Here is a 27,936-nt window from a genome sequence, read left to right as displayed (position 1 = left end):
ACCTAATTTCATTGGAGCTGGTGCTCAGAAATTGATGAACGGAGACACCACAATGCAGGTCGCAACTCGAAAGAATTGTCTTATGGATTTCACATGTTAAGCAAGAATACCAGAGGCACGGCTTACCTTGGCTTCATCTTTGTCAGCCCTGTCATCTTAGTCCAGGTGGTCACAGCAAAAATTCCACAACTCTCACCCCGTTCCAATCAATGAGAGGGCGGACTTCAAGAACCTGGTAGTTACACACGGATGAACTTTTTCTTAGTCCTATGAAACGATAAACAAAGAGAGGATAAGTGTCCAAGTGAAAATTTCTAAATAATTATTTCCAATAGAAAACTGAAAGGAAGTTAGATGTAGACTCACATGTCGTGCAACGTTTCGGTAATGCACACACACACACACAAAAAAACTCGTTATGTTCCATTCTCGCACCGTCAATGTCCTCTCTCACTAAGATTTTTGAACACCTGGTCAGCAACCAAGGTGAGCAACCTAAACCATATGGTGTAACCTGGTTCTTTTTTAACCTTTGGACATTGATACATACCTCAACAATTGTGTATCGGAAGAGATTGACCTCTTTACCCTGTGAATAAAAGCAAGTGAACAACCAAGATTAGGAAATAGAAGAACAGATTGTGCTGTCACAAAATACCGAAAGTTGCTTCACCTCTGAAAAGTGATAATGCATTGAAGTTTCATATCACTAACAAAAGCCAAAGCAATGTTTTCTCCATCCAATCTACTACAGGGAACATGTACCGAATGATGAAGGAAGTGTTTTAGAGATTTATTTAGCAATTGGCAAGTAGAGGTTCTCAATTTTCTCAAGGACATGTAGTGTCAGTTCGACTCTTTTGTCATTCTCACATATCATATACTCCCACTGTCTCAAAATATAAGACGTAATATTTTCAGACAGAGGGGGTATTTCACGAAGATTGAACTCGAGTGATAAATCTTTATCCTATCAAGTTCTATGGTGTTTGCAAAATATCAGCCCATAAGAGGTTACAACATATGAAAATGTTGATAATTATGAGAGGAGTCCAGAAGTTCACATTCTACAGAGAATCATAGTTCACACTTGTCAATGTATTAAACTTTCATATGCATTACATAAGATGCAACATAAGTAGAGAAAAACTAAATAAAATATTTAAAATGGAAATTGTATGCATAAGAAAGAAATGAGTGGGAAAATGTGGCAGTGGCAAGTTAGTACTACCTGGTTCATGGTGTTGTGCGGACTGCAGTTAAGTCGCCTCTCCTCGTCGTCTCAATATTCCCTCTACTAATCTACAATGCAAGCGCCGTGACACCTGAGAAGTCACCCGCGAGCAACCTACTATTCCAACACCAAACAAAATGAGAGCTATATCCTACAATTCCAACATACTGTTACTAAGAACGACCACGTGCTACCTCCCAGAATTATGTTCATGGTTGTATAGTAACAGCTAGGTTCTGACCGCATAATGTGCCCCATGCCCCCATTTCTTTTTTTTCAACAGGAAGGCACCAAGACTGCAGTTTGTGAGGGAAAAGAATCTAATACAATTTGGTCACTTGAGTTGTACATAAAAATTGAAGACCAAGAATCTCTCAATCAGCACGCATAAATCAAAGTACGACACGAAGAAACATGTGCATATTATCGCTTGAGTTTGTGAGGAATCGCTAACCAGATAAGGATTAGCAAATCAAGTAATCTCCCATTATGCATATAACTTTCTAAACCCTATCCCATTGAGCATACTTCAATAGAAACTAATGGAAGAACTAACAAAACTATGCATTGAAGTGAGTAAATTAAGAATGGAATACTATAGCTTACCAAGAACATTCCTTTTTCCTGCCTACAGTGTGGTCTTGGACTTCTGATAATCACCGCTATAGTACAGACAACAGATAAGTGTACACTTGATTAGATTATAAGAACTAATTCAGTACACTAAAAGGAAGGGACAGGCTAGTTTTAATATACTAAAAATATACTTTCTAATTCCATTATGTATGCGGCATAAAGGAAGATAAAGTACATACTGTAAGGTAACACCACATGTTTTTGTCCACACCCATCACGCTGCAGATAAAGATCAATATGAAAAGGCTAGTTACTAAATTTTATTCGACTGAAAAAATTCCTTGACTTTTAGTTGCGACACATTCTAAAGCCCAGTATAGGGAGAAGCCCCTACAATGTAGGTGATCATTTATACAAGCAACAACAAAAGAACCAAAATTGTGATGCAGTATACTGCCCTCTAAACTCTGATTGTACAAAGAACGAATTGTCTGATTCATGTTCTATTCCCCGACCACTGATGGTAATGGTACACGTTCTCTCCAACTTTTGTGTAGTTTTGGAACTGCAAAACCAAAGTGTCTAGCTGCTTCTGTTGTAGCTAGCACGTCTCAGCATCAGATCAACATGGTGAAAACTGAACCTCAATACACATCAGATCAAAAAGAAACAGAGGGCATGGAGAGAAAGAGAGAGGTGGGGTTTTGTGTATACCTTAACGCTGCTTGGCAAAGAGAAGGACATGGTGTGGGTGGACGATGCCGGCAGGGGCGGAGCTTGCCGATGGGAGGACATCGGCGTACCGCAGCACACTTGTTGGAGGATAGCAGACGATGGTGGCGGCGAGATGGGTTCCTCAGAATGGCTGTTGGAGACCGGGGCGCAGCAGAGCAGGTGGAGTGGGGTGCCAACAGCACACGACGCGGCCACGCCGGCAAGCCTGACTCGGTCCCTAGGGTTAGCCGCGGGGCGCGCTCAGGGGAGGAACGGCGAGAAGGCGTTGGGGCATGGACGTTAATTATAGACCGAGGCAGAGCAACACCCGTGGAGGACGAAGAGGGAGATGACCGACGTTGGATGAATCGGAGGCGCAGGTGGCAACGATTTGGGGGCAGGCTTCTGGAGATGACGACACCCGTGGCTGTCCTGGGGTAGGACCTAATCGGCGTGATGCAGCGGCCGTTTGGTGGCTGAGGGCCGAGGGAGAAGGAGCGACGTCGGCGGCGGCGGGCCGGCGCCATCTAGGGTTACCCCATGGTGGGAGATGGCGAGGGCAGCGGGGTGGCGGCGCTCCAGGGAAGAAGGAGGGTCCGACGGCGCGCCGGTAGGAGGCAGCGGGGTGGCGGCGCTCCATGGAAGAAGGAGGGTCCGGCGGCGCGCCGGTAGGAGGCGGGGATGACGGCGCGCCGGAAGGAGGCGGGAGTGGTGGCGCACCGGTAGGAGGAGGGGTAGGCAGCAGCGGCGATGGGATGGGGGAGGTTGGGGATCGGACGAGGGATTTTTTTTTAGCGGGCCGGGCAGTTCGGGTGTGAGAAGGGGACGAAAAAACCGACGAAAAAAAACCGGACGAAAGTGGTGGGACGAAAATAAACCCGGAACGGAGACTACCAACTGAAACATTAGGAGTAGAGATACCTACTATTAAAGGGCGCTGCTACGAATAAACCGGTTGATCCTGGGAAAGGTTCAACCGCCTCGCTAGCCATCCGATTGCAGATGGTGCACCGTTGGATCTTCCTATTCATCACCTGGTACCTTTGCTCTAGCCCCGCAGCAAAAATGTCAACTTGCGTGCGAGGAGAGGAACAGCACCCATGTCTCATGGCGATCACGCCGCACTGCTCCCAGCATGCCAACCGCACTTGTAGCCTTCATCTCACTGCATTTGCGTGGCCGTCTTGTAGCAATTGCCAACGAAGCCGCCGCCGCCCCTCGCAACTGCTCCAGCAGTTGCTGCCACCCCTCGGTACAGACGGTCAGCGACCCCCGCCTCCGGCAACCACCGTGTGATGTGTTGCAGCAGTGAGCAGCACTCGCCGCCGGCCTCCCCTTGCATGCTGCGTTGCAACACCGGCAGTGAGCGACGCCCGCTCCGGCCACCACCGCGTGCTGCATTGCAGCAGTTAGCAGCTCTCGCCCCCGGCCTTCCTCTTGGCTGCTTTGCAGAAGTGAGCAGCTCTCACCGTCGGCCTTCCCCTGCATGCTGCGGTGCAGCACCAGCAGCGAGCCGCGCTCACCGACGGCGACCACCGCGTGCTACGTTGCAGCAGTGAGCCGCTCGCCGCCGCCCCCTGCATGCTGCGTTGCAGTACTGGCAACGAGTGGCGCCCGCCACCGGCGACCACCGCGTGCTGCATTGCATTAGTGAGTAGCTCGCCGCCGGCCCCCTGCATGCTGCGTTGCAGCACCGGCAGTGAGCGGCGCTCGCCATCGGCGACCACCGTGTGCTGCGTTGCCCACTACATGCTGCTACAATGCAACACCGATGACGCCCTGAGAGAGAGAGAGCGCTGAAAAGCTGCAACGGACGCCGCAACCAGTGGAGGAAAACTTCAAGGGAAGAGATAAGGCTACGCTGGTGGAATTGTTCGCTTGGACACGTGTACGAAGCAGGAGGCGGTTTACGCAGTCTCTAAATCAGTCGGTTGTTTTTAAGCCCTTTCCACTATTAAAGGGAGGTGATATTCTTGGTTTAGTCCCGCTTCAATTAATTTCATATTTGCCATCCGTTTTGGTCCAACAGAGGAAACCCATGGCGACGCACCGAAGAAAAATAAAATTACTGATGGAAGGGTTCGATCACAGTTTGTCCAACTAACCCAGTTAGAAATATGAGTGGATTTTTTTTTCTCCCGTTGTAACGCACAGGCCTTTTTGCTAGTAGCAGTAAAAAACAACTACGAATAGGACAATACCCCTGATACACACACGGCATTAAAGAAACAACTAGAGCAAGCACAAAAATAATATACGCCTATGGCAGTACATCTACAAGACAAATGGGCCATGAAAGTACAACGATAGCAATAAGAGCAATACAAAAGAAATTCAGAAAATACACCAAGCATACCATTGAAGATCTCACTACGAGAAACACGATGATAAAAACAAGAACGGTAAACTGAAGTACTGCAATACTTTGAAGTTTTGGTAAAAGAATACCATATCTTAACTTTGTGCCCTCCCGCGTATAACAAGTGGGGCACCAAGCAAGGCTTCCGCCAGGGGGCCTCACTGACAATAGAAATCCTTAAACATCAAAAACCACATAAACAAACTGCCAACGAGGTCACACAAATCGCTCAGAAAACTGAGGCTAGGAAATACCATCTCCATGTTATGGCATGCCTTCAATGATTATTCATGAGTCATATCATTCTCAACCATAATCATACATCACGAATAGAGCACAGCAATCAGCCCCTTAAGGGCACCAATTTGCTGCTACAAGAAAACGATCTGCATGGTACCACAGCCTAATCCTTGTATTTCATGTCTGACACCCGGAAGCCAGGCATCTCAAATGCAATGGCAAACTTCTCGACCTCTGCCCTGAGCTCCGCGATGTCCTCGTTCTTCTCCAAGTCAACGATGAAATCATTGTAACGCTTACCTCGCTGCTTCTGGACATTCAAGCAGATGACTACAGCCTGATGAAGGTACTCAGCAATCTTCACAAAGTCCTTCTCGACCAAACCTCTCGAGGTCATGGCAGGTGTACCTAGAACCGACATTCAGATATAATGAACTTAGCTGGTATATCCAGTTTTCTCAATATAAAAAAAAACAGTTTACTCATAGAAAAAGCTGGATAGCGAGTTCATCTGTGCCGCATGTTTCTTTTTTCTCAATTGTTCAAAAAGGGATAGATTAGTGATGCATATCTAAAATGAAAAAGATCTTATGAAGGTTAAACATGCAAGAGAAACTCTAAAGTAAGGAAATGATTAAAATGTCAGGTATGTGGATCAGGCAAACAGCGGTCTAAGTACGTTATGCTGCAAGATATAGTAGTTCACGTGTTGTTGTATTCTTCCGCAATCACAAAACAAAACTGACAAGCCTTTTCAAGACATGTATTAGAGAGTGATGACATATACATTCCACTGTAATTACACCGTAACTCCTAACAATAACATGGTGTTGTATTCTTGCACAGCCACAAATTAAATGAAAGCTTTTTCAGGACAAATATTAGAGAATGATGACATGAACCTTCCAAGTGCAAGGTTAAGAACTTGAACACAAGCATTGTACTTTGTTGCCTTTCAAAACCAACAAAGGAAAAAAGAACAAAAAACTGGGATAAAAGTCATAACAGATTCCAGTTCATAAATTTACACAAGATGTTGAACATTGGGAGAATGACAATAGTGCATCTAGTGAGCTGGATATTTTTCTGTATTTGCTAAGTAAGTGGTGGACGAATGATGATTCAGACTCAGAGAAAGGTCCTTGGAAAAATTAAAATTTTCAGCTTGCACTAATAACAATGGGAGTCAATTTAGACTAGGCAAGATCCTTCATAGATGAAACGGGAATACCCTTATACATGGGCAAAAGCAATAATATTCCACAAGAAAGAAAATTATTAACAAATCCACAACACACTAATGTGTCGGGCCACCTCATACTTCACATGCTCTCACAGGCCGGTGCGAATGACTATAGTAGATGATTAATTTGAGTGCCTTCCGACCTATTTTCTTGCCAGTAACCATTAACAACCTCCAAAGCATGTGGGGACAGAGAGTAACAAAACCGTATTTGGGAAGAGATACTAACCAATTCGCACACCACCAGGTGCCAGTGCACTGCTGTCACCAAAGACGGCATTTTTGTTGAGTGTAATGCTGCTCAGATCACATACTTTCTCAACTTTGTTACCTATAAATTCAGAAAACCAATTTTAGAGCAAGTTAGCACTGAATACGACCATATAAACAGATGCCAAATTAAATTGTTCTGCATACCAGACAAGCCAAGAGGGCGAAGATCCCAGAGAACAAGGTGGTTCTCTGTTCCGTCAGTAACCATCTTGTAGCCCTTACTCATCAGATGGTTTCCAAGGGCAACAGCATTGGCCTTGACCTGCTGAATATATGCCTTGAATCCAGGTGACATTGCCTGCTTCAGGCCAACTGCCAGGGCAGCAATCTGGTGGTTGTGAGGGCCGCCCTGGAGTGATGGAAACACTGCAAAGTTGATCTTGTCCTCGTAATCGTAAAGAGCACCCTCGGGCTGGCCTTTTTTGGGAGGCTTCGGGCCCTTCCTGTAGAATATCATACCAGACCTTGGCCCTCGGAGACTCTTGTGGGTGGTGGTGGTAACCACATCAGAATACTCAAACGGATTCGTAGCCTCCTGTAAGAGAAAAAAACAAAATAATATCAATGAGGTGAAAATAATAATTAAACGGAAGTTTGGAATATGGGAGTTCCACAGGAAGCCTTTGCAAATTGCTTAGTTCAAAGTAAAGTTCCTGCCAAAACCCAGTGAAATTCATGTGGCCTTAAACACCAAGAGAATGACAGCAAACAGCATCTCTTGTTAGAGAATGCAGAAATCGACTACCTTACTGTATGTTGATGATAACTATTATCACAATAGACTCAACAAAATACTGTGTTTCAGTAGTGAGAGGCTGTAAGCAAAATTAGCGAAACAATTTCATGGAAGGTCAATGTTATTTTCAGTGACAGGACCCTCCATGAACATGATTATACAGCGGGGAGCATCCATTGTTGCAACAATTGATCAGGCTTGGTCTCAATTGTTGCAATAAATAACGGCAACTTACATTTAAATCGATAGCATACTAAAACCTGTTTTAATCAATAAACTATTAGACTTGCAACAGATACAATACATAATCTAATCATCTAAAGGCACAGAAATACAGAAAAGTTGATACCTGAGCGGCAACGAGACCGCTGATATGAGCCATGTCACACAGCAACATGGCCCCGCACTTGTCCGCGATGGCCCTAAGCCTGGCATAATCCCAGTCCCGTGGGTACGCGCTCCCGCCACAGATAATGAGCTTGGGGCGGAAATCCATGGCCTTCTCCTCCAGCCTATCATAGTCGACGTACCCGGTGTCGGAGCTCACCTTGTAGGGCAAGCTCGAAAAGTAGATGGAGGTGGCCGAAATCTTCTTGCCCCCGGCCGTGTAGTACCCATGAGTGAGGTGTCCTCCGGACGGCAAATCGAGCCCCATGATGCGCTCGTGGGGTTGGAGCAGCCCAGTGTAGGCGGCGAAGTTGGCGGGGGAGCCGGAGTAGGGCTGCACGTTGACGCCCCAGGAAGCGGGGTCGAGGTGGAACGCCTTGAGGGCGCGGGCGCGGCAGAGCTCCTCGACCTCGTCGATGACCTCGTTCCCGCCGTAGTAGCGCGCCCCGGGCATGCCCTCGGAGTACTTGTTGGTGAGCGGGGAGCCGAGCGCCTCCATGACGGCGAGCGAGGTGAAGTTCTCGGACGCGATTAGCTCGATGCCCGTGCGCTGGCGCCGCTTCTCGCGCTCGATGAGGTCGTACACCTCCGGGTCGGCCTCCGCGAGCGGGGTGAGCCCCCAGTCGGCCACGGCGTCCATCGCGGCGGCGGCGGTGGCAGGGGCGGCATCGGTGGAGACGGCGTAGAGGCGGACGGGCCGGACGGCGGCGCGGCCGAGAGGGAGGCGGAGAGGGGAGGAGTTCTGCGCGGTGGTGGGGTGAGCGAATAAAGCGGCGCGCCCTGCGGGTGGCTGCGAGTGCGAGACGTGGGGCGCGGCCATCGCCATGCGCGTCCTGTGCTCGACGAAATGCGGCTGCGGCGCCCGGGGAAAATCTGGGGTTGGTTCGTATCGGGTAGGGCTGGTCCGCCGCCACCGCCGCCGCTTTATATGCGCGTGGGTTTGCAAGGGTTTCTGCTTTTTTTTTTTTTGAGAAAACAAGGGTTTCTGCTTTCTGCGAAGTTTCTACATCTACAGAGAGATAAAAAGACAATTCCAACATGAATGTATATCACAGAAAGACAAAAAGAAATGAGAGTACTATTTACATTTGGGTTTGTCTTTCTTGCTTATCTCTATTTGTATTTTGATGAGTTTGGGGCTGAAATATTTAAAAGCATTGTATACACTTATCTTGTGAACATAAAAAAATGATTATTTTTACTGCCCCAATGGCCACTTTTGGACACTGTTTTTCCGTGTTGTTCGCCGGCATCATGGCAAGCTATCGTCCGTGAGTTGGAATTGTTGAAAAAAGAATCATATGACAAGTGTACGATGGAAAGAATGACAACATTTGATGAGACAATTAGATATTGGAAGGACGGGTTTGAGAATCTCCGGGAAGAGGGATAGAAGACTCAAATGGTTAACCTCATGGTCCCTGGTTTTAAGAGGAACTCACTAGATTACAATGGTGCACGTTGTTGTGGCTGTCTACTTTTTATAATAATGATAAAGATATTATATAAAATATTTGAAAACATAAACAAAGAAAATAAATTTGAGTAAACTAAGGACAATGATGAAACATAATAATATGATAACCAATAATGCTTAACTAAATTTATATGATGTCGCTGCTAACATGCCAACTCTTCCGTGCCAACCAATCCACGAAGTCGCTGCTATAGTCAAATGACCTATAATAAATAAATTTATCTAAAATATAATTATCCATCAAAGCCTTAAATGCTCAAAGTTGATTTCATGAATTCTTTCAGACAAAGAAAACAAGCGACATTTTTTAAAGGATAACATTTTCCTTCTTCAATAGACATATACAACAAGCGGCAATTCTTCCACAAAGTATTGCGGGATTTTTTTCTAACATAACACATAAAATGTTTGAGTAGAATAAATGTATAATAAAATGAGTTTTCTTACACATATATAATGAGATATAGTTTCATACAAAAAAAATTAGATCCCCTCTTTGCACCTCATATTGGTTAGTTAATAAAAAAAAGATAACATTTTCTTTCTTCAATAGACATACAACAAGTGACGATTTTTCACAAAGGATAAAATTTTAGTTCTAGCAACGTACATTACCCTCATCAAGGACATGTACGATAATGTTGTGATAAGTATTCGAACAAGTGATGGCGACACTGATGAGTTCCGGAGTAAGATAGGACTGCATCGGGGGTCAGCTTTGAGCCCTTATCTCTTTTTTGCTTTGATGATAGATGAGGTCACAAGGGATATACAAGGAGATATCCCATGGTGTATGCTCTTTGCGGATGATGTGGTGCTAGTTGATGATAGTCAGACGAGGGTCAATAGGAAGTTAGAGTTATGGAGACAAACCTTGAAATCGAAAGCTTTTAGGCTTAGTAGAACTAAAACCGAGTACATGAGGTGCAGTTTCATTACTACTAGGCATGAGGAGGAGGAGGTTAGTCGCAGGTAGTGCCTCAAAAGGACATCTTTAAATAATTGAGGTCAATGTTGCAGAAGGATGGGGGTATTGATGAAGATGTGAACCATCGAATCAAAGCCGAATGGATGAAGTGATGCCAAGCGTTTGGCATTCTCTATGACAAGAGAGTACCACAAAAGCTAAAAGGCAAGTTCTATAGGACGACAGTTTGACCCGCAATGTTGTATGGCGCTGAGTGTTAGCCGACTAAAAGACGGCATATTCAACAGTTAGGGGTGGCGGAGATACACATGTTGAGATGGATGTGTGGCCACAAGAGGAAGGATCAAGTTCGGAATGATGATATACGAGATAGAGTTGGAGTAGCACCAACTGAAGAGAAGCTTGTCCAACATCGTCTGAGATGGTTTGGGCATATTCAGCGCAGGCCTCCAGAAGCTCCAGTGCATAGCGGACGACTAAAGCGTGCATGTCAAGAGAGGTCAGGGTGGACCGAATTTGACATGGAAGGAGTCTGTAAGAGAGATCTGGAGGATTGGAGTATCGCCAAAGAACTAGCCTTGTACAGGTGTGCGTGGAAGCCTCCTATCCATGTGTCGGAACCATGAGTTGGTCCCGAGATCTTATGGGTTTCACCTCTAGCCTATCCCAACTTGTTTGGGACTAAAGACTTTGTTGTTGTTGTTGATAAAATTTTAGTTCCAACATTTTTTGCGGGGTTTTTCTCTAACATAACACATGAAATGATTGAGTAGAATAAAAGGAAATATAACAATGTGAATTTCTATGACATATATAATGAGCAATAATTTTCGCACAAAAGGTGTTTTTTAGATCCTCTCTTTACACCTCATATCGGCTAGTTATATAATGATGGTATGACTTACACAATTTGTGCCAGTGAGAGCTGATTTACTTAAATTGTGCACTTTTCTTGCCATCAAACAAGCGCTTCATCTATAATCACTTGCAAACTAAATTGCACAAAGCAACATTGCTAGTAGTGCACCATGGGGCCATTGCAAACCAGAACATGTGATTCAAAACTTATGCTTTTCACTTTTGGGGAGTATAATAAAAAAGGATATTTATTCACACAAGTTCAGACTTCCTATCACGTGTACATATGAGATAAATATTCCAATCTGACCAAGTGAGAGATAAACAAATGATAAAATTGATAATGCGTGGGACACCGGGGTACATAAGTAGTGATGGGAGACACACAAACTTGTTTGTGACACTTTTGGTGTACATTCACGGTTTGGCAATCATTCACTGGCCAGGTACAGAATACAGGCCCAAACAACCACGAATGGTCTAGATAGCTCTATGGAGCAGTGGCCCACATATATTAGCCAGTTGAAAGTGCGTGATATCGACCTGAGGGGGTGAAAGGGAGTTTTTTTTATCAAAATTTACAAAATAACGAGTTCTTTGAAGGATAACAGCATGAGGAATCTAAAGAGAAGTGGAACTACAATATGCATGCAAATCAGAGTAGCAACTAAGTCATCATGACGAAATAGAACATGCATAGGAAGTAACTAATCATACAATGCATGCAAATACGAAGATATTTAAGCTAAGCATAGCTAGACCGAAGACAAAAAAACATGTCATGAATTGATGAAATTGAGAAATTCTTCAGACAAAGCCTTCAAGAGGAGGGAGAAAAGTTCGCCAACACAGATGTGGAAATTAAAGAGCTGCAGAAATAGACTGGATTGCTCGATGAAGACAATGGATTTGTTTGACCAGTTCCAGTTGTTGTGACAACTGTACGTCTGGTTAGGGAGGGTTGAGATTTAACTCAGGAAACACTTCGTCTTCACCTTATTCCCCTTGAGCTAAGATCACTTAGACCTCGCCCAATCACACGTGTAAGTCTTCAAGGTAGACTTCCAAAACCTTCACAGACTCGTTCTATGGCACTCAACAAATTCCTCTTGGGTGCTCAGAACATTACACCTAACCCTCTGGAAGATCAAAGTCTTGAAAGGTAACATGAGTCAGATCACACAGGACAATCTCTTAAGTGATGCTCAATCACTTTGGCTTGGATGTTTCCTCACTTAGGATTCTCTTAGGTTCTTCGGAGGATGGGTTGCTCTAGTTGATACTTGTCAATCAATCACTCGGAGTAACCAACACTACAAAAAAGACACATCTGTGACATTCTGGCTGAGGGAGTCCTGGATTAGGGGGTCCTCGGGCGTCCGGGCTATGCAACATAGGACGGACTAATGGGCCGCGAAGATACAAGATAGAAGACTTTCCCCCGTGTCCGGATGGGACTCTCCTTGGCGTGGAAAAGCAAGCTTGGCACTCGGATAGGAAGATTCCTTTCTCTTTAAACCGACTCTGTATAACCCTAGCCCCCTCCGGTGTCTATATAAACCGGAGGGTTTAGTCCGTAGAGGCAATCATAATCATACAGGCTAGACATCTAGGGTTTAGCCATTACGATCTCGAGGTAGATCAACTCTTGTAACCCCTATACTCATCAAAGTCAATCAAGCAGGAAGTAGGGTATTACCTCCATTGAGAGGGTCCGAACCTGGGTAAACATCGTGTCCCCTGCCTCCTGTTACCCTCGATCCTTAGACGCACAATTCGGGACCCCCTACCCGAGATCTGCTGGTTTTGACACCGACGTTGGTGCTTTCATTGAGAGTTCCTCCGTGTTGTCGATAGAAGGATCAATGGCTCGCCTTGTCATCAACGACAAAATAACCTCTGGAAAAGCCCTAGTTCCTGGGCAGATCCTCTAGATCGACAATTTCACCATAGGCGCCCGCCCGCCCGACCATAAAGCCTGAGGCGGTCCCCCGGATTGCCAAAAATCATCTCCGCATCAACCCCGAAAGCGTCGATAAGATGGATCCAACAGATGTTTCGTCTTTAAACGAACTGCTAGATCGCATCGCCGCCCTGGGGGTCTCAGCAGATTATGATCTCATTGGGCTTAAACCCGACCAGAGAGAAATCATATCCCCACCGGTCACCCACCCGGTGACCGTTGTGGAAGAGCAAGTTGAGGATACCACTCCTCATACTCTAAAAACAAACTATGTTCGGATCTCCGAGCTCTACGAGCCGGACGCCCATCTTCGAGAAACTATCCGTCCTCCGAACATAGAACCAGGCTTCGAGCCTAAAAACTCTCAAGACACTCCGGATCCTGGGCCATTAACCTCAGAAATTCTTCAAAACCCGGATTCCACAGTGGGCCACGGGTTAGATTTAATCCCAGCCGCCAACCACAAGCAATACTCTCCAAGCAATTCCGGTCCCCCGGACATATGCGATTTAACATATATACGACAGCAACCTCAGGAAACAGTCCATCACTTTTGGGCTAGATTCCTACTTGTTAAAAACAAGATTAAAGATTGTTGCGGCGACGACACGATCTCAGTATTTCGCAACAACTGTACGGATGAGGGAATCCTTAATGACCTCAACCGCCGTCACATACTGCACTTTGCAGAGTTGGCACACATAGTGCAGAAGTACTGCGCAATGGAAAGCGCTTGGAAAAATCAGACAGCCCGCTGGGAACCGCAGGCCTTTAAGCCATCTCCAGGACGGGCAAAAAGGATGCACCCTCGCGGGGCACCTGATCATCAGCCCATGGACAAGAAAATTAAGCCCTTTACGGGACATAGAACTATCTTCGAGGAATGACTCGATAGGCCTTGTCAAATACACATGACGCCGAATGCCGAACCAACGCACAACCTGCGGGCATGCTGGATACTTCGGCAAGTGGCCAAGAGCGGCGAGGGTATCCTCACCAACACTACCCCAAAGAAGCACTCTTCGGAGGGCAATGATCTCAAAGTATTCAGTCTTTGAGACCTTCTCATCAAATAATCGGCGCAAAAGGGCGCTCCGCGACCTCGCCGAAGTCTACCAAAGAGCAACAATAAACCCTTGGAATGATATGGCGATTACTTTCAATGTTGATGATGAACCAAGGACCCGCTCAGTCCGGGCACCAGCAACTTTGGTCCTAAACCCAATCGTGGACGGCTTTCGGCTCACTAAAGTGTTAATGGACGGTGGCAGCGGACTGAACCTCATCTATGAGGACACGCTCAATAAAATGCAAATGGACATGAGTCGCATTGAGCAGAGTAATACAACCTTTCGAGGCATTATACCCAGTTGGGAAGCAAGATGCTCGGGGAAAATCAAACTCAATGTGGTATTTGGCACGCCGGAAAACTATAGGTCCGAGGAGTTACTCTTCCATGTGGCACCTTTCAGCAGCGGGTATCACGCCTTGCTGGGGCGAGACACATTAACACACTTTCAAGCTATACCCCATTACGGGTATATGAAGCTCAAAATGCCGGGCCCAACAGAGTCATCACTATCACCAGTGATCCGGACATAGCACTCCGCGCCGAAAACAAAACCACTTCACTGGCCCTCGAGGCACTATCGGAGGCCCTCGCGGCCGAAGAATTAACAACCTTGCGTTCCAAAGTGGATAGGGACGACGTAATACTCGATAAGAGACCTAAGTCAACTTCCTCCAAACCAGCAGATGAAATAGTCAAATTTCAAGTCCACCTGACGGACCCCAAGAAGACAACTTCCATTGGGGCACAGCTGGATCCGACGGTCGATGCCGCATTACTCGCATTCCTGCGCGAGAATTGGGACATCTTTGCATGGCACCCTTCCGATATGCCAGGAATCCCACGCGGGGGCCGAACATAGTCTCAATATACTGAAGGGATACAAGCCAGTCAAGCAAATGTTGATTTTCTGAACCCAAACGACAGGCTATGGGGGAGGAGCTAGCCAAGCTACTCGAAGCCGGGTTTATCAGAGAGATCAAACATCCGGACTGGCTAGCAAATTTGGTCATGGTACCGAAGAAGGATAAATCATGGCGCCTGTGTGTCGATTTCAAAGACCTTAATAAGGTCTGCCCTAAGGACCCCTTCCCACAACCTCGCATCGACCAGATTATTGATGCAACCGCGGGACATGATTCACTGTGTTTCCTCGACGCATACTCCGGATACCATCAAATTAAGATGAAGGAATCCGACCAGGCCGCAACGGCATTCATCACCCAGTATGGGCCTTTCTGCTTCAACACCATGCCTTTCGGGCTCAAGAACGCCGGCGCCACTTACCAACGCATGATTCAAACGTGCCTGGAAAAGCAAATCGGCAAGACTGTGGAGGCATATGTAGATGATGTAGTCATCAAAACCAAGCACGTTGAATCACTGGTGGACGACTTATGCCTTACATTCGACAACCTCCGAACATATGATATACGTCTCAATCTGGAAAAGTGCATTTTCGGCGTTCCTGCCGGCAAACTGCTCGGGTTCATTGTATCCAATAGAGGAATTGAAGCAAACCCAGCCAAAATCCAGGCCCTATCACAATCAACACCAACTGACCTCAAACAGGTCCAAAAACTAGTCGGGTGCATAGCAGCTTTGAGGCATTTTATCTCCAGATTAGGAGAAAAAGTATTGCCATTGTATCGCCTGCTCCCACGCACCGCCACTTCGCGTGGACGGACGCTGCAACGGCCGGACTGGAGGAAATAAAAACTTTGCTAGCGAGCAACCCAATCCTGGCCGCACCAAACATCAGCGAACCGATGTTGCTCTACATATCTGCAACCCACCAGGTGGTGAGTACGGTGCTCGTCGTCGAACGAGAAGAAGAGGGGCATAAATTCCCACTCCAAAAACCAGTATACTACGTATCGACGGTTCTTACACCATGCAAATCCCAATACCCGCATTATCAGAAGATATCATATGCGGTCTTTATGGCATCCCGCAAGCTGCGGCACTACTTCCAAGAGTGCTCGATCACGGTGGCTTCAAAAGTACCACTCAATGATATTATAAACAACTGAGACGCCACCGGCCGGATTGCCAAATGGGCCATTGAGCTCTTACCATTTGAAATAATGTACAAACCACGCCGAGCCATTAAATCTCAGGTGTTGGCCGACTTCGTCGCCGAATGGACAGAGGCCGAACTCCCTAAAGAGTACGACACGTATTCCAACTGGGTGATGCACTTCGATGGCTCTAAAATGCTAGACGGACTTGGGGCTGGTGTCGTCTTGACATCCCCCATAGGAGACACAATCCATTATGTGCTCCAAATACTGTACACAGACTCTAACAATGTAGCCGAATACGAGGCCCTATTGCATGATCTCCGGATGGCTGTATCCATGGGCATACAACGCCTTGAGGTGCGCGGGGATTCAAACCTCGCAATATCCCAAATAAACGGTGAATTCGATGCAAAAGATCCGAAGATGGCGGCTTACCGCAACGCCGTACTCAAAATATCAGCCCAGTTTGAGGGGCTCGAGTTTCATCACGTGGCTCGAGAGAGTAATCAAGCCACAGGCATCCTTGCTTGCATGGGCGCTAAACGCGACCCCGTCCCACCTAACACCTTTGTGGAAAGGCTCTTCAAGCCATCCGTGGTGTGGCAGGATGAGAGCGGCAACACTGGTCCGGAGCCGATCATACCCCCAGATTCCGAACACAGTTCCGATATCATCGGGGGCTCGGGCATTGAAATAACACCATCGACCCATGAAATCATGGTTGTAATTGTCCCGTGGACCAAACCTTTCCTTGCCTACCTTACCAGGAATGAGCTCCCCGAGGATCAGACTGAGGCCCGTCGCATCATTCGATGCTCGAAGGCCTACAAAGTTCATGAAGGAGAACTGTACAAGAAAAGTACCACTGGAGTCCTTCAAAGATGTATCTCCGAAGAAGAGGGACGGCAGCTCTTGGCACAAATACACGTTGGTCTTGGTGGCCATCATGCCACAGCTCGGGCCCTTGTAAGTAAGGCCTTCCATACGGGTTTGTTTTGGCCCACAGCCCGGGCAGATGCACAGGACCTCGTATAGTGCTGCGTTGGATGCCAGCTTTTCGCTAATCAAAGCCATATGCCGCCCACGGCCCTACGAACAATCCCCATTACTTGGCCCTTTGCGGTCTGGGGGCTCGACATGGTCGGACCTCTTAAAGGGGGAAGCCACAAAAAGAAATACTTATTGGTTATGGTCGACAAGTTCACTAAGTGGATAGAAGCCAAACCAGTTAAAACGGCTGTTGCCGGACCGGTGATAGACTTTATATCCGGTGTAGTACACCGTTTTAGTGTCCCGCACAGTATTATTACTGACAACGGCTCTAACTTTACAGCCGATGAGGTGAAAACTTGGTGCACCAATTTGGGCATCAAGCTCGATTACGCCTCCGTATATCACCGTCAGACAAATGGTCAGGTCGAACAGGCTAACGACATGATAACGAGCGGCATCAAACCTAGACTAGTGCGATCTCTACAAGAATCAGACAAGCACTGGGTTGAGGAACTCGATTCCGTACTTTGGGGGCTGCGGACCACGCCCAATCGCACGACCGGGTATACATGTAGCGACCCGACCTCAGACGGTTAAGTCTCTGTGCTTAAGTGTCATCCTTGATCGGTATGCTGACACACACAGTACACGAGAATTTATAAATGAGGTAAATCACATGTATAAAGTAACGTAAATACTATTACCTCAATCCAAATAGCGGAAGTAACAACAAGGTTGTGGATTCCCATCAACACCAACGACAAAGTTGAGTGTAGAAATCGTAACCCTAACGTATCACTTACTCGTCGTAAGATTCCTGCAACATGAGACGTTGCAGCCACAAAGGGTCAGTACATTGAATGTACTGGCAAATTCACACCATAGGATAATGATGAATAATAACTATCACTACATGCATATTTGGCTGGTGGAAAAGCTCTATCGTTATAATGTTTTTGCGAAAAGCCAATTTTTCCCTACTCCAAAGGAATATATTTTATTTAACTACAAAGTTTGTTGAAAACATTGGGAAGGTAAATCCCCCTCTCAATCCCAATTAAAAGTAATTAACAACCCGACAAATTAATTATATAGAGTGATGAGATCAATATGATAATCCAAGAACCAGATACTCAAGATGTCCATAACCGGGGACACGGCTAATCATGATTAGTTTGTACACTTTGCAGAGGTTTGCGCACTTTGCAGAGGTTTGCGCACTTTTCCCGACAAGACTCGATCTCCTCCGTTGGATTTCTCGCACTTCATGGTGTTTGAGAAACGGATGACTGAGACACAGTCTTTCAGAAGCATTAACTCTAACCCCGGGTAGACAGTACCAACCTACATCCCCTACATCTGCTAGCCTACCACTAGAAGAGGTCATGCAACATACTCAACTATGCTAGAGCCCATAATAGCTTGTGGCTGCACACGGAAGTTTCTAGCATGAATAATCTGATGATCCCTTTGAGCCTGTGTGGCGGACCATAGGAGGATCACACGGTATAACCCCGGGATCTCCTAGGACAACACTGTTATATCCCCAGGTGTCCGGGCAAGTCCACTGGTATATCCCCAGGGTGCCCCTAGCAATCCACGCAAATGTGTATTAAAGTAGCCACCTTAAGTTGAACCTTAGTTAACAATAATCTCTCACATCTTTCATGAATTCTCTCAAACCAATCCACGTCTACGAGCATAGCATATCAGTATAAGCGTAATGTAGTAGTAACTCCCAAGGTTTGAATGCAGTATAATAGGTTCCTACCTCATCAACTACTTCCCAAAACCCACATGTTAACAATCCTACTCATTGCAATGTTTGAGGGTTGAAACTAATGCATAAAAACTGGGTAATAAAGGGATATGATCAAAGTGTGAACTTGCCTTGTACTGTTGATGAAGATGATTCGCACTCATAACTCCTGATAGTTCTACTCGTCTCACTCCGGTCAATCTATCGTAAGCAAGCAATAGTAACCACACATAAGCAATCACTCAAAAGATAGGAAAGAACGAAGAAGACAATTCGGAAAACATCAAAACCAAGCAAATAACTCTTGCAACATAATTTTTTTTCTAATAGTACCAAAATTATGTGAATTTAGCCTTATCAGAAAGTTAGGTCAAGAGCTTCAATTTGCAAAAAGAATCAACTAAATCGGAGTTATAAAACTCAAGTTACGATCAAACGAAGTTCAAATACTAAATTGTTTGAATTCAGATTTTAAACTTTCAAAAAACATGTTTAAGTTGTTTATCTGGATAGAGGGGATCGTAACGAAAAAGTGGGCGTTGGTTTCGTTGGATTTAGACAAACGAGTAAAAAGTTACGGGGTTTTGAAGATCAAGGGCTATTCTGCAAATAATTTATTCACAAACGGGTCCCTGGCAGAAAATATAATAAAAACGAAGAGTCTAACGAGCGAACGCTCGCTACGGAAATCTAATGAACGAAAATTGTTCGCTGGAGCGTCTAAACAAACGAACGTTCGTAAAATAGACGAAACAAAAAATAAATAAAGAAGTGGCCGTCGGATCTCGATCCGACGGACGGGATCGGGCTAGGGTTTACCGCGGTGGCGGCGGCGGACTCCGGCGGCGGCGGGGCTCTGGGCTGCATCAGATCGGGCGGGGCGGCAACGGTGGCGCGGCTCGGCGGCGGTGGCTGCTGCGGCGTGGGGCGGCGACTAACAACGGCGGCGGCGACGACAGTTGGCGAGTGCGGTGGCGGCGTGATGGGAGGAGGGGAGGCGGGGCCCGGGCGGCGGCTTTATAGTAGGGGAGGGGAGGAGGTGGCCTTGGAGGAGGGGTAAGGCGGCGGAGGACTACAGGCGGCGCACGGACGTCGAGGCGGCGGCGGTCGCGGCAGTGCTCGGGACTCCGTCCCGAGCTCAGTGGCGAGGCGAACGGGCCGGCTGGGCTAGGCCTCGGCCCGGTTCGGCGGCCCGGAAGATTTTTTTTAAACAGATAGACAAGGAAAATAAAACAAAAGAAATAAAAGCAAAACATAATATAGGCATATAATATATCAAAATTTTCAGAAAAGATTTTCTACAACATGAACATTTTTGTAAAGTCAAATAAAATCCACACAAATTTAAATAAAGCAAAGAGTGCTACTGTTGCAATAAAACCTCATAAAAATCATTTTAAAAATACCAAAATGAATTCAAATTTATTTCTCTCCAATTTTCTATTGTAGGGAATCATTTTACCCTAATTTCTGTATATTTTATTTTTGGAGAAAAATAATTTGAAGAAAAATCCAAATAACTCCAAATTGAAAATAATTTCAAAAGGACTTTAAATTTGTTCCTTTTAAACTTCCAACTCATATTTCATATGTTTGAAGAAGTCATTTTATCTTCTCTCATGAAAATCATTGAGTTGCTTAAACTTTCTGAATTTGAAATAGTTCCAAATGGAATTCAAATATTTTCAAAAACCTTTTTCATTTATTTAAATGGAAGAAGTCATATCATCTTCACTCAAGGGTTTTCTGATGAAAAGAATTTGAATTCATGGAGATCAGAAATGCAAAAATGAAAGTTTGGGAAAGTCCTGTTATTCCCTCTCATTTAACTTTCAAAAGTTTCAAATTTCACTCAATTTCACTCATCGCAATCAAGCAATCAATCATAACTATCTATTTATTATAACATTCCAAAATTTAGAATTTTGGGATGTTACAAACCTACCACCCTTAAAATGAATCTCGTCCTCGAGATTCGGAGAGGCTAGAAAGAAATAGGTTAGGTTTTGGGGTCTTCTCAAAGTCCATCGATCGTCACAGGGGGTCTGGGTGCTACCACCCTTAGAAGCATGGTTACGGTTCCATCAAAACTCTTATAATCCATCCTTATTCTTGACAGTGTCGGTCTTCTCAGATTCTCGGGAAAATTCCTTCCCTGGGCTCTTCCGGTTGTGGCATAACCTTTTCCTCAATACTTATGTCCTTTCATCTTGGTAGGGCTATTCCGAGACTGGGTCTTCTTAGCTGATGGGTCTGGCGCCAATACTACTCAACTATCGATATCTCATGGTGGTCATCAATTTATGGTATCTCCTGCAGGAATGGGTCTGGGTTGAACCTCACCGTATGACCTACGATTGGCAAGAGCTGCCTTGTACAAGGGGGGAAAATTGTCATACCATTCTAAGGCTTAAACAAGGTTTTGATCGTCATCACTCTACTATAGGTAAGTCACTCAGATTTACCATCCCATATAGCAAGGCGAATAATAAGTGTAAGTCGGAATGGTGATCAATCCATCCCGCACCCAAATCATTATCTTGTATATGGTTTAGCGGATCTCGCATTCTAACACTCGGTCATCCTCACAAGCATTGCAGAATTTCTCTTTTCAATGAACCAAGTTCGGACAATCCATTGATTCTGCAAGCCAGACAAACAGTCTATCGTTTCTTCACAACTCTCAGGTTTTACGTAAACTCCTATAAGATCGTCTGTAGATAAAATCGTAACTTCTTCTAGGGTTTTTCCTTCAGCAAGAGTGTGCTTGCTTCTTGGCAGGTCCTGGAGCCTGCGGGTTATGGCCCATCTCATCACTTGTAAACCTTGAACTCATCATCGGGGCAACTGATCCCTAATCCAACATCCTATTTCCTAGCATTCTTAAATCCATCCAATTGTACTATCTCTCTTCCTTCTATTGGCACCAAACTAAGACGTGATTACTAAAACTCATCATGGAGTCACCATTGCTCCATATTACCAACAGTATACCTCCTTTACATCCAATAGTACTTCATCCCTTCATATCCTTGGGATACCCCACATATCGAGACAAAACTTGTACTTATTTTATCCGTGATCCACTCCGCGGAGTATCATTATCCTTTCGAGAGGTCAAGGGTCCTCACAGGGTACTACCACCCTTAAAATGCTCCAATTCTTCCATAGACCATATTTCCCATATCCTCGAAAATGGTCAAAATCTTTCTTCATAAAATCCAAATCAGTACCGACGATGCTAGCTTTATTGATTCTCCAATGATTACAATCTCTTGCTTTTCCATTATATGCCTCAACTCATCGCCTCAATATAAAGGAAAATGTTCTCACTACTACTACTATACTTCTCGTTGCGACTCAACTATTTATCATCAGTCTCCTTCTCCTTGGGACAATCTCTGGCAAAGTGCCCTGCTTCATCACAATGGAAACATATTACTTCTGACAAGTCTCGAGGTTTCCTTGTGATTATATAGCCTCCTTGGGTCCTCGGCTTCTTTTTTTTGGGCAACTGTTGAGGTAGTGCCCTGACTCCTTGCACCTGTAACAGGTGATATGACTCAGGTCCTTCCTGGAATCCAATCTACTTCTCTTCCTGTACTTTTCCGTGCCAATGAGGGCTTCTATTTCCTGTGGGTCATACTCTACTTCCTCTGTCGGGAATTGTACTAGATCCCCATTCATACAATTCTAGGAGATGTGTCCTTCTTCTCCACATGAATAGCATGACTTGGTGCAAGGTTTAATTGGTTCTTCTTCGGGTGTGTCCTCCACCTCTTCCTTCATCAAAGGTTCTTCTAAAATTTCCATGAGGGCTCCTTTCATTGCTTTTTTTGCTGGATGGTTCTTTGTACCATGGGGTAAATGTGACACTGAGCAGGGTAGTGGGTAGTCCCTTCACACAAGAAACAAGTGGTCTGCCTAGTTGGGCATTCTTCAGTTGGATGACTTCCTTCACAATTAGGGCATTCATCCTTGTGTTATTTATGGTTGTGTCCTATTTCTCCACAAAGCTTGCATGCACAGGGTTTCTTCATATCATTTCCATAAGGCTTCAATTTCTGGGACACAAACCGAGACTTTAGCAAAGTCAACTTAAATTCCTTCCAAGTGGTTACTCCTTGCCATCCATTGATGGTTTGGTACATCCTCCACCTAGTAGCAGCACCTCTTTCAAAGCACTGAAGAGCATACTGGGTCATATCCTTTCCGGCTATAGTGTTATTCTTCATGTGATCCTCCATGTTCTAAATCCATCGGTCTGTCTCCAATTGACTCATCGATCCAGAAAATACAAGCTCACCTTCATTCACCCTCTATTGGGTCCATGGGTTTTGGGGTGAGATAAGAGAGAGAGAGGGATACACACAATGCAAACAATGGTTTTTGAAAAGACAGATTTTATTTGTGGCTATCGGAAAAACATCAATCAAATGACAGCTCACAATCGTCGCATCTAACGTAGGTATATAACAGGGGTTTGGTCTTCTAAAGGTCAATAAATCTTCAAGGTCACCAAACTCTTCAAGACTTGTTCATATCTCTGGTGGCTTCTTCCGATCGTGGTTGACCTTCTCAAGTTCTTTTGCCAGATCATCTCTGTTGACGCGAAGTCTCTCGTGACGTCCTTTAATATTTTGCAGTTGCGCTCCAAACTTCTGGGTTTCAACATCCTTGGCATGAACCATGGTCCTACTGTCCTTAAGTTCCTGACGAATCTCCGGTATCTCGAGGTTTTGCTCCTCCAGCTTGGCTATTTTCAACTTCTGGGTCCTAAGTTCTTCACGAAATACTTCCTTGTCAAATACGGCTTCCTAAAGGTCCATCAAATTCTTGATGTAATACTCCAGATCCTAGAGATACACCAGCTAAGGTTAAAACTTCATCTCTTGCTGATAGGTGCTCCATCAGCCTTCTACCATCCAATCCTTCCGAAGAAATGCATGCTTAACTCAGCACGGTGACAATAGCATAAGCGGGCGATAACATCATGAATATCCATGTTTCTGCTCTTGTCATTTCCATGAGCTATCATTCCATAGTTGATATCTCCTGCCTTAGGGCTTTCTTGACAAAACTTTGAGTTCTAATGCTCCATCTTCCAGTCTTTCTCCGATACACCTTGATCTCGGGTATTGACAGCTTCCATAGTTTGCCAAGTTCCATAAGGGTAGCCTTCCTAGGTCATACAAATCTAGGAATTCTTCAGAGCCTTCAAATTCTCCTAGTCTTCGGAGTCTTCAACCGTTGTAGTTTCCATTATTATAATGCACGGTAAAATCCTCTTCATTCCGAAGTGGTCTTAGTTGTCCGATATCTTGTCCTTCTTGGAGTGGTCTCATCAGTCGTATCTTTCCGTGGTCAAAAGGGGAAAGGGGTATAGTCTCACTAAAAGGGAATATTTGAATAAGCTCAGAAGAGAAGAGAGGTAAAATATCCTTTTGAAAAATAATTGTAGAGAAAAAATCTTTTCCTATGGGCTTTCCAGTTTCTAGGGGTACGTCCTACAGTCAACATGTGCTCTGATACCATCTTGTAGCGACCCGACCTCAGACGGTCAAGTCTCTGTGCTTAAGTGTCATCCCTGAATCGGTATGCTGACACACACAGTACTCAAGGATTTATACCAGAGGTAAATCACATGTATAAAGTAACTTAAATGCTATTACCTCAATCCAAATAGCGGAAGTAACAACAAGGTTGTGGATTCCCATCAACACCAACGACAAAGTTGAGTGTAGAAATCGTAACCCTAACGTATCACTTACTCGTCATAAGATTCCTGCAACATGAGACATTGCAACCACAAAGGGTCAGTACATTGAATGTACTTGCAAATTCATACCATAGGATAATGATGAATAATAACTATCACTACATGCATATTTGGCTGGTGGAAAAGCTCTATGGTTATAATGTTTTTGCGAAAAGCCAATTTTTCCCTACTACAAAGGAATATGTTTTATTTAACTACAAAGTTTGTTGAAAACATTGGGAAGGTAAATTCCCCTCTCAATCCCAATTAAAAGTAATTAACAACCCGACAAATTAATTATATAGAGTGATGAGATCAATATGATAATCCAAGAACCAGATACTCAAAATGTCCATAACCGGGGACACGGCTAATCATGATTAGTTTGTACACTCTGCAGAGGTTTGCACACTTTTCCCCACAAGACTCGATCTCCTCTGTTGGATTTCTCGCACTTCATGGTGTTTGAGAAACAGATGACCGAGACACAGTCTTTCAGAAGCATTAACTCTAACCCCGGGTAGACAGTACCAACCTAAATCCCTACATCTGCTAGCCTACCACTGGAAGAGGTCATGCAACATACTCAACTATGCTAGAGCCCATAATAGCTTGTGGCTGCACACGGAAGTTTCTAGCATGAATAATCTTATGATCCCTTTGAGCCTGGGTGGCGGACCATAGGAGGATCACACGGTATAACCCCGAGATCTCCTAGGACAACACTGGTATATCCCCAGGTGTCCGGGCAAGTCCACTGGTATATCCCCAGGGTGCCCCTAGCAATCCACGCAGATGTGTATTAAAGTAGCCACCTTAAGTTGAACCTTAGTTAACAATAATCTCTCACATCTTTCATGAATTCTCTCAAACCAATCCACGTCTACGAGCATAGCATATCAGTATAAGCGTAATGTAGTAGTAATTCCCAAGTTTTGAATGCAGGACAATAGGTTCCTACCTCATCAACTACTTCCCAAAACCCACATGTTAACAATCTACTCATGCAATGTTTGAGGGTTGAAACTAATGCATAAAAACTAGGTAATAAAGGGATATGATCAAAGTGTGAACTTGCCTCGTACTGTTGATGAAGATGATTCACACTCATAACTCTTGATAGTTCCACTCGTCTCACTCCGGTCAATCTATCGTAAGCAAGCAGTAGTAACCACACATAAGCAATCACTCAAAAGATCGGAAAGAATGAAGAAGACAATTTGGAAAACATCAAAACCAAGCAAATAACTCCTGCAACATAAAAAAAATTCTAACAGTACCAAAATTATGTGAATTTGGCCTTATCGGAAAGTTTAGGTCAAGTGCTTCAATTTGCAAAAAGAATCAACTAAATCGGAGTTATAAAACTCAAGTTACGATCAAACGAAGTTCAAATACTAAATTGCTTGAATTCAGATTTTAAACTTTCAAAAAACTTGTTTAAGTTGTTTATCTGGCTAGAGGGGATCGTAACGAAAAAGTGGGCATTGGTTTCATTGGATTTAGACAAACGAGTAAAAAGTTACGGGGTTTTGAAGATCAGGGGCGATTCTGCAAATAATTTATTCACAAACGGGTCCCTGGCAGAAAATAAAATAAAAACGAAGAGTCTAACGAGCGAACGCTCGCTACGGAAAGCTAATGAACGAAAACTGTTCGCTGGAGCGTCTAAACGAACGAACGTTCGTAAAATAGACGAAACAAAAAATAAATAAAGAAGTGGCCGTCGGATCTCGATCCGACGGACGAGATCGGGCTAGGGTTTACCGCGGCGGCGGGGCTCCGGGCGGTGAGGCGGGCTGCAGCGGATCGGGCGGGGCGGCGGCGGCGCTGCTCGGCGGCGGTGGTTGCCGCGGCGTGGGGCGACGACTAATAGCGGCGGCGGTGACGGCAGTTGGCGAGTGCGGCGGCGACGCGATGTGAGGAGGGGAGGCAGGGCCCGGGGCGGCGGCTTTATAGTAGGGAAGGGAGGAGGTGGCCTTGGAGGAGGGGGTAAGGCGGCGGAGGACTCCGGGCGGTGCACGGACGTCGAGGTGGCGGCGGTCGCGGCAGCGCTCGGGACTCCGTCCCGAGCTCGGTGGCGAGGCGGACGGGCCAGCTGGGCTCGGCCTCGGCCCTGTTCGGCGGCCCGGAAGATTTGTTCTTTTTTTTAACAGATAGACAAGGAAAATAAAACAAAAGAAATAAAAGCAAAACATAATATAGGCATATAATATATCAAAATTTTCAGAAAAAGATTTTCTACAGCATGAACATTTTTGTAAAGTCAAATAAAATCCACACAAATTTAAATAAAGCAAAGAGTGCTACTGTTGCAATAAAACCTCATAAAAATCATTTTTAAAATACCAAAATGAATTCAAAATTATTTCTGTCCAATTTTCTATTGTAGGGAATCATTTTACCCTAATTTCTGTATATTTTATTTTTGGAGAAAAATAATTTGAATAAAAATCCAAATAACTCCAAATTGAAAATAATTTCAAAAGGACTTTAAATTTGTTCCTTTTAAACTTCCAACTCATATTTCATATGTTTGAAGAAGTCATTTTATCTTCTCTCATGAAAATCATTGAGTTGCTTAAAATTTCTGAATTTGAAATAGTTCCAAATGGAATTCAAATATTTTCAAAAACCCTTTTCATTTATTTAAATGGAAGAAGTCATATCATCTTCACTCAAGGGTTTTTGATGGAAATAATTTGAATTCATGGAGATCAGAAATGCAAAAATGAAAGTTTGGGAAAGTCCTTTTATTCCGTCTCATTTAACTTTCAAAAGTTTCAAATTTCACTCAATTTCACTCATCACAATCAAGCAATCAATCATAACTATCTATTTATTATAACATTCCAAAATTTAGAATTTTGGGATGTTACAATACACTTTTTTCATGGTATACGGCTCGGAGGCGGTCTTGCCTTGCGACATTATTCACGACTCACCTCGAGTGTGCATGTACGAAGAGAGAGAAGCCGAGCTCGATCAGCAGGACGACTTGGACGGCCTGGAGGAGGAGCGCGATGTCGCGAAGGCCCGTTCTGCATTCTACCAACAGCAGGCTCGGCGATATCAAAGCAGAGAAGTACGGGCAAAGACTTACAATGTCGGTGAACTCATTCTATGCCTACCAGAGAAGGAAAAGGACAAGCTCAAGCCCAAATGGGAGGGTCCCTTCATTATAGATGAGTTCTCACTGGAGGAGCCTATCTCCTTCGCAATGCTTCGGATAATCGCTTGGAGCCAAACCCATGGAAAAATGCAAGGCTCCGAAAATTCTATGCCTAAGTCCGCACATATACCTTTTTTCCTCGTTCCTTCTTTTCTCCCTTTCATTATTTTATT

At 44.8% G+C, this 27,936-nt stretch overlaps 1 protein-coding gene across 1 annotated transcript; it reads right to left on the bottom strand.

Moving 5' to 3' along the window:
- Positions 1-5,112: 5,112 nt before the first annotated feature.
- Positions 5,113-8,673, bottom strand: LOC109766710 (serine hydroxymethyltransferase 4). The gene is made up of 4 exons (XM_020325490.4): positions 7,725-8,673; positions 6,784-7,174; positions 6,596-6,697; positions 5,113-5,531 (listed from the first exon to the last, which is right to left on the bottom strand). The coding sequence occupies exons 1-4, from the start codon at positions 8,586-8,588 to the stop codon at positions 5,287-5,289; spliced, it is 1,602 nt and encodes a 533-aa protein (XP_020181079.1). The 5' UTR covers positions 8,589-8,673; the 3' UTR covers positions 5,113-5,286.
- Between the last annotated feature and the right edge of the window lie 19,263 nt (positions 8,674-27,936).

The sequence above is a fragment of the Aegilops tauschii genome, chromosome 1 (genome assembly GCF_002575655.3).
Source record: "Aegilops tauschii subsp. strangulata cultivar AL8/78 chromosome 1, Aet v6.0, whole genome shotgun sequence".
Classification (NCBI taxonomy): Eukaryota; Viridiplantae; Streptophyta; class Magnoliopsida; order Poales; family Poaceae; genus Aegilops; species Aegilops tauschii.
The sequence above is the reverse complement of the archived record's forward strand: the minus strand, read 5'-3'. Positions and strand labels throughout refer to the sequence as shown.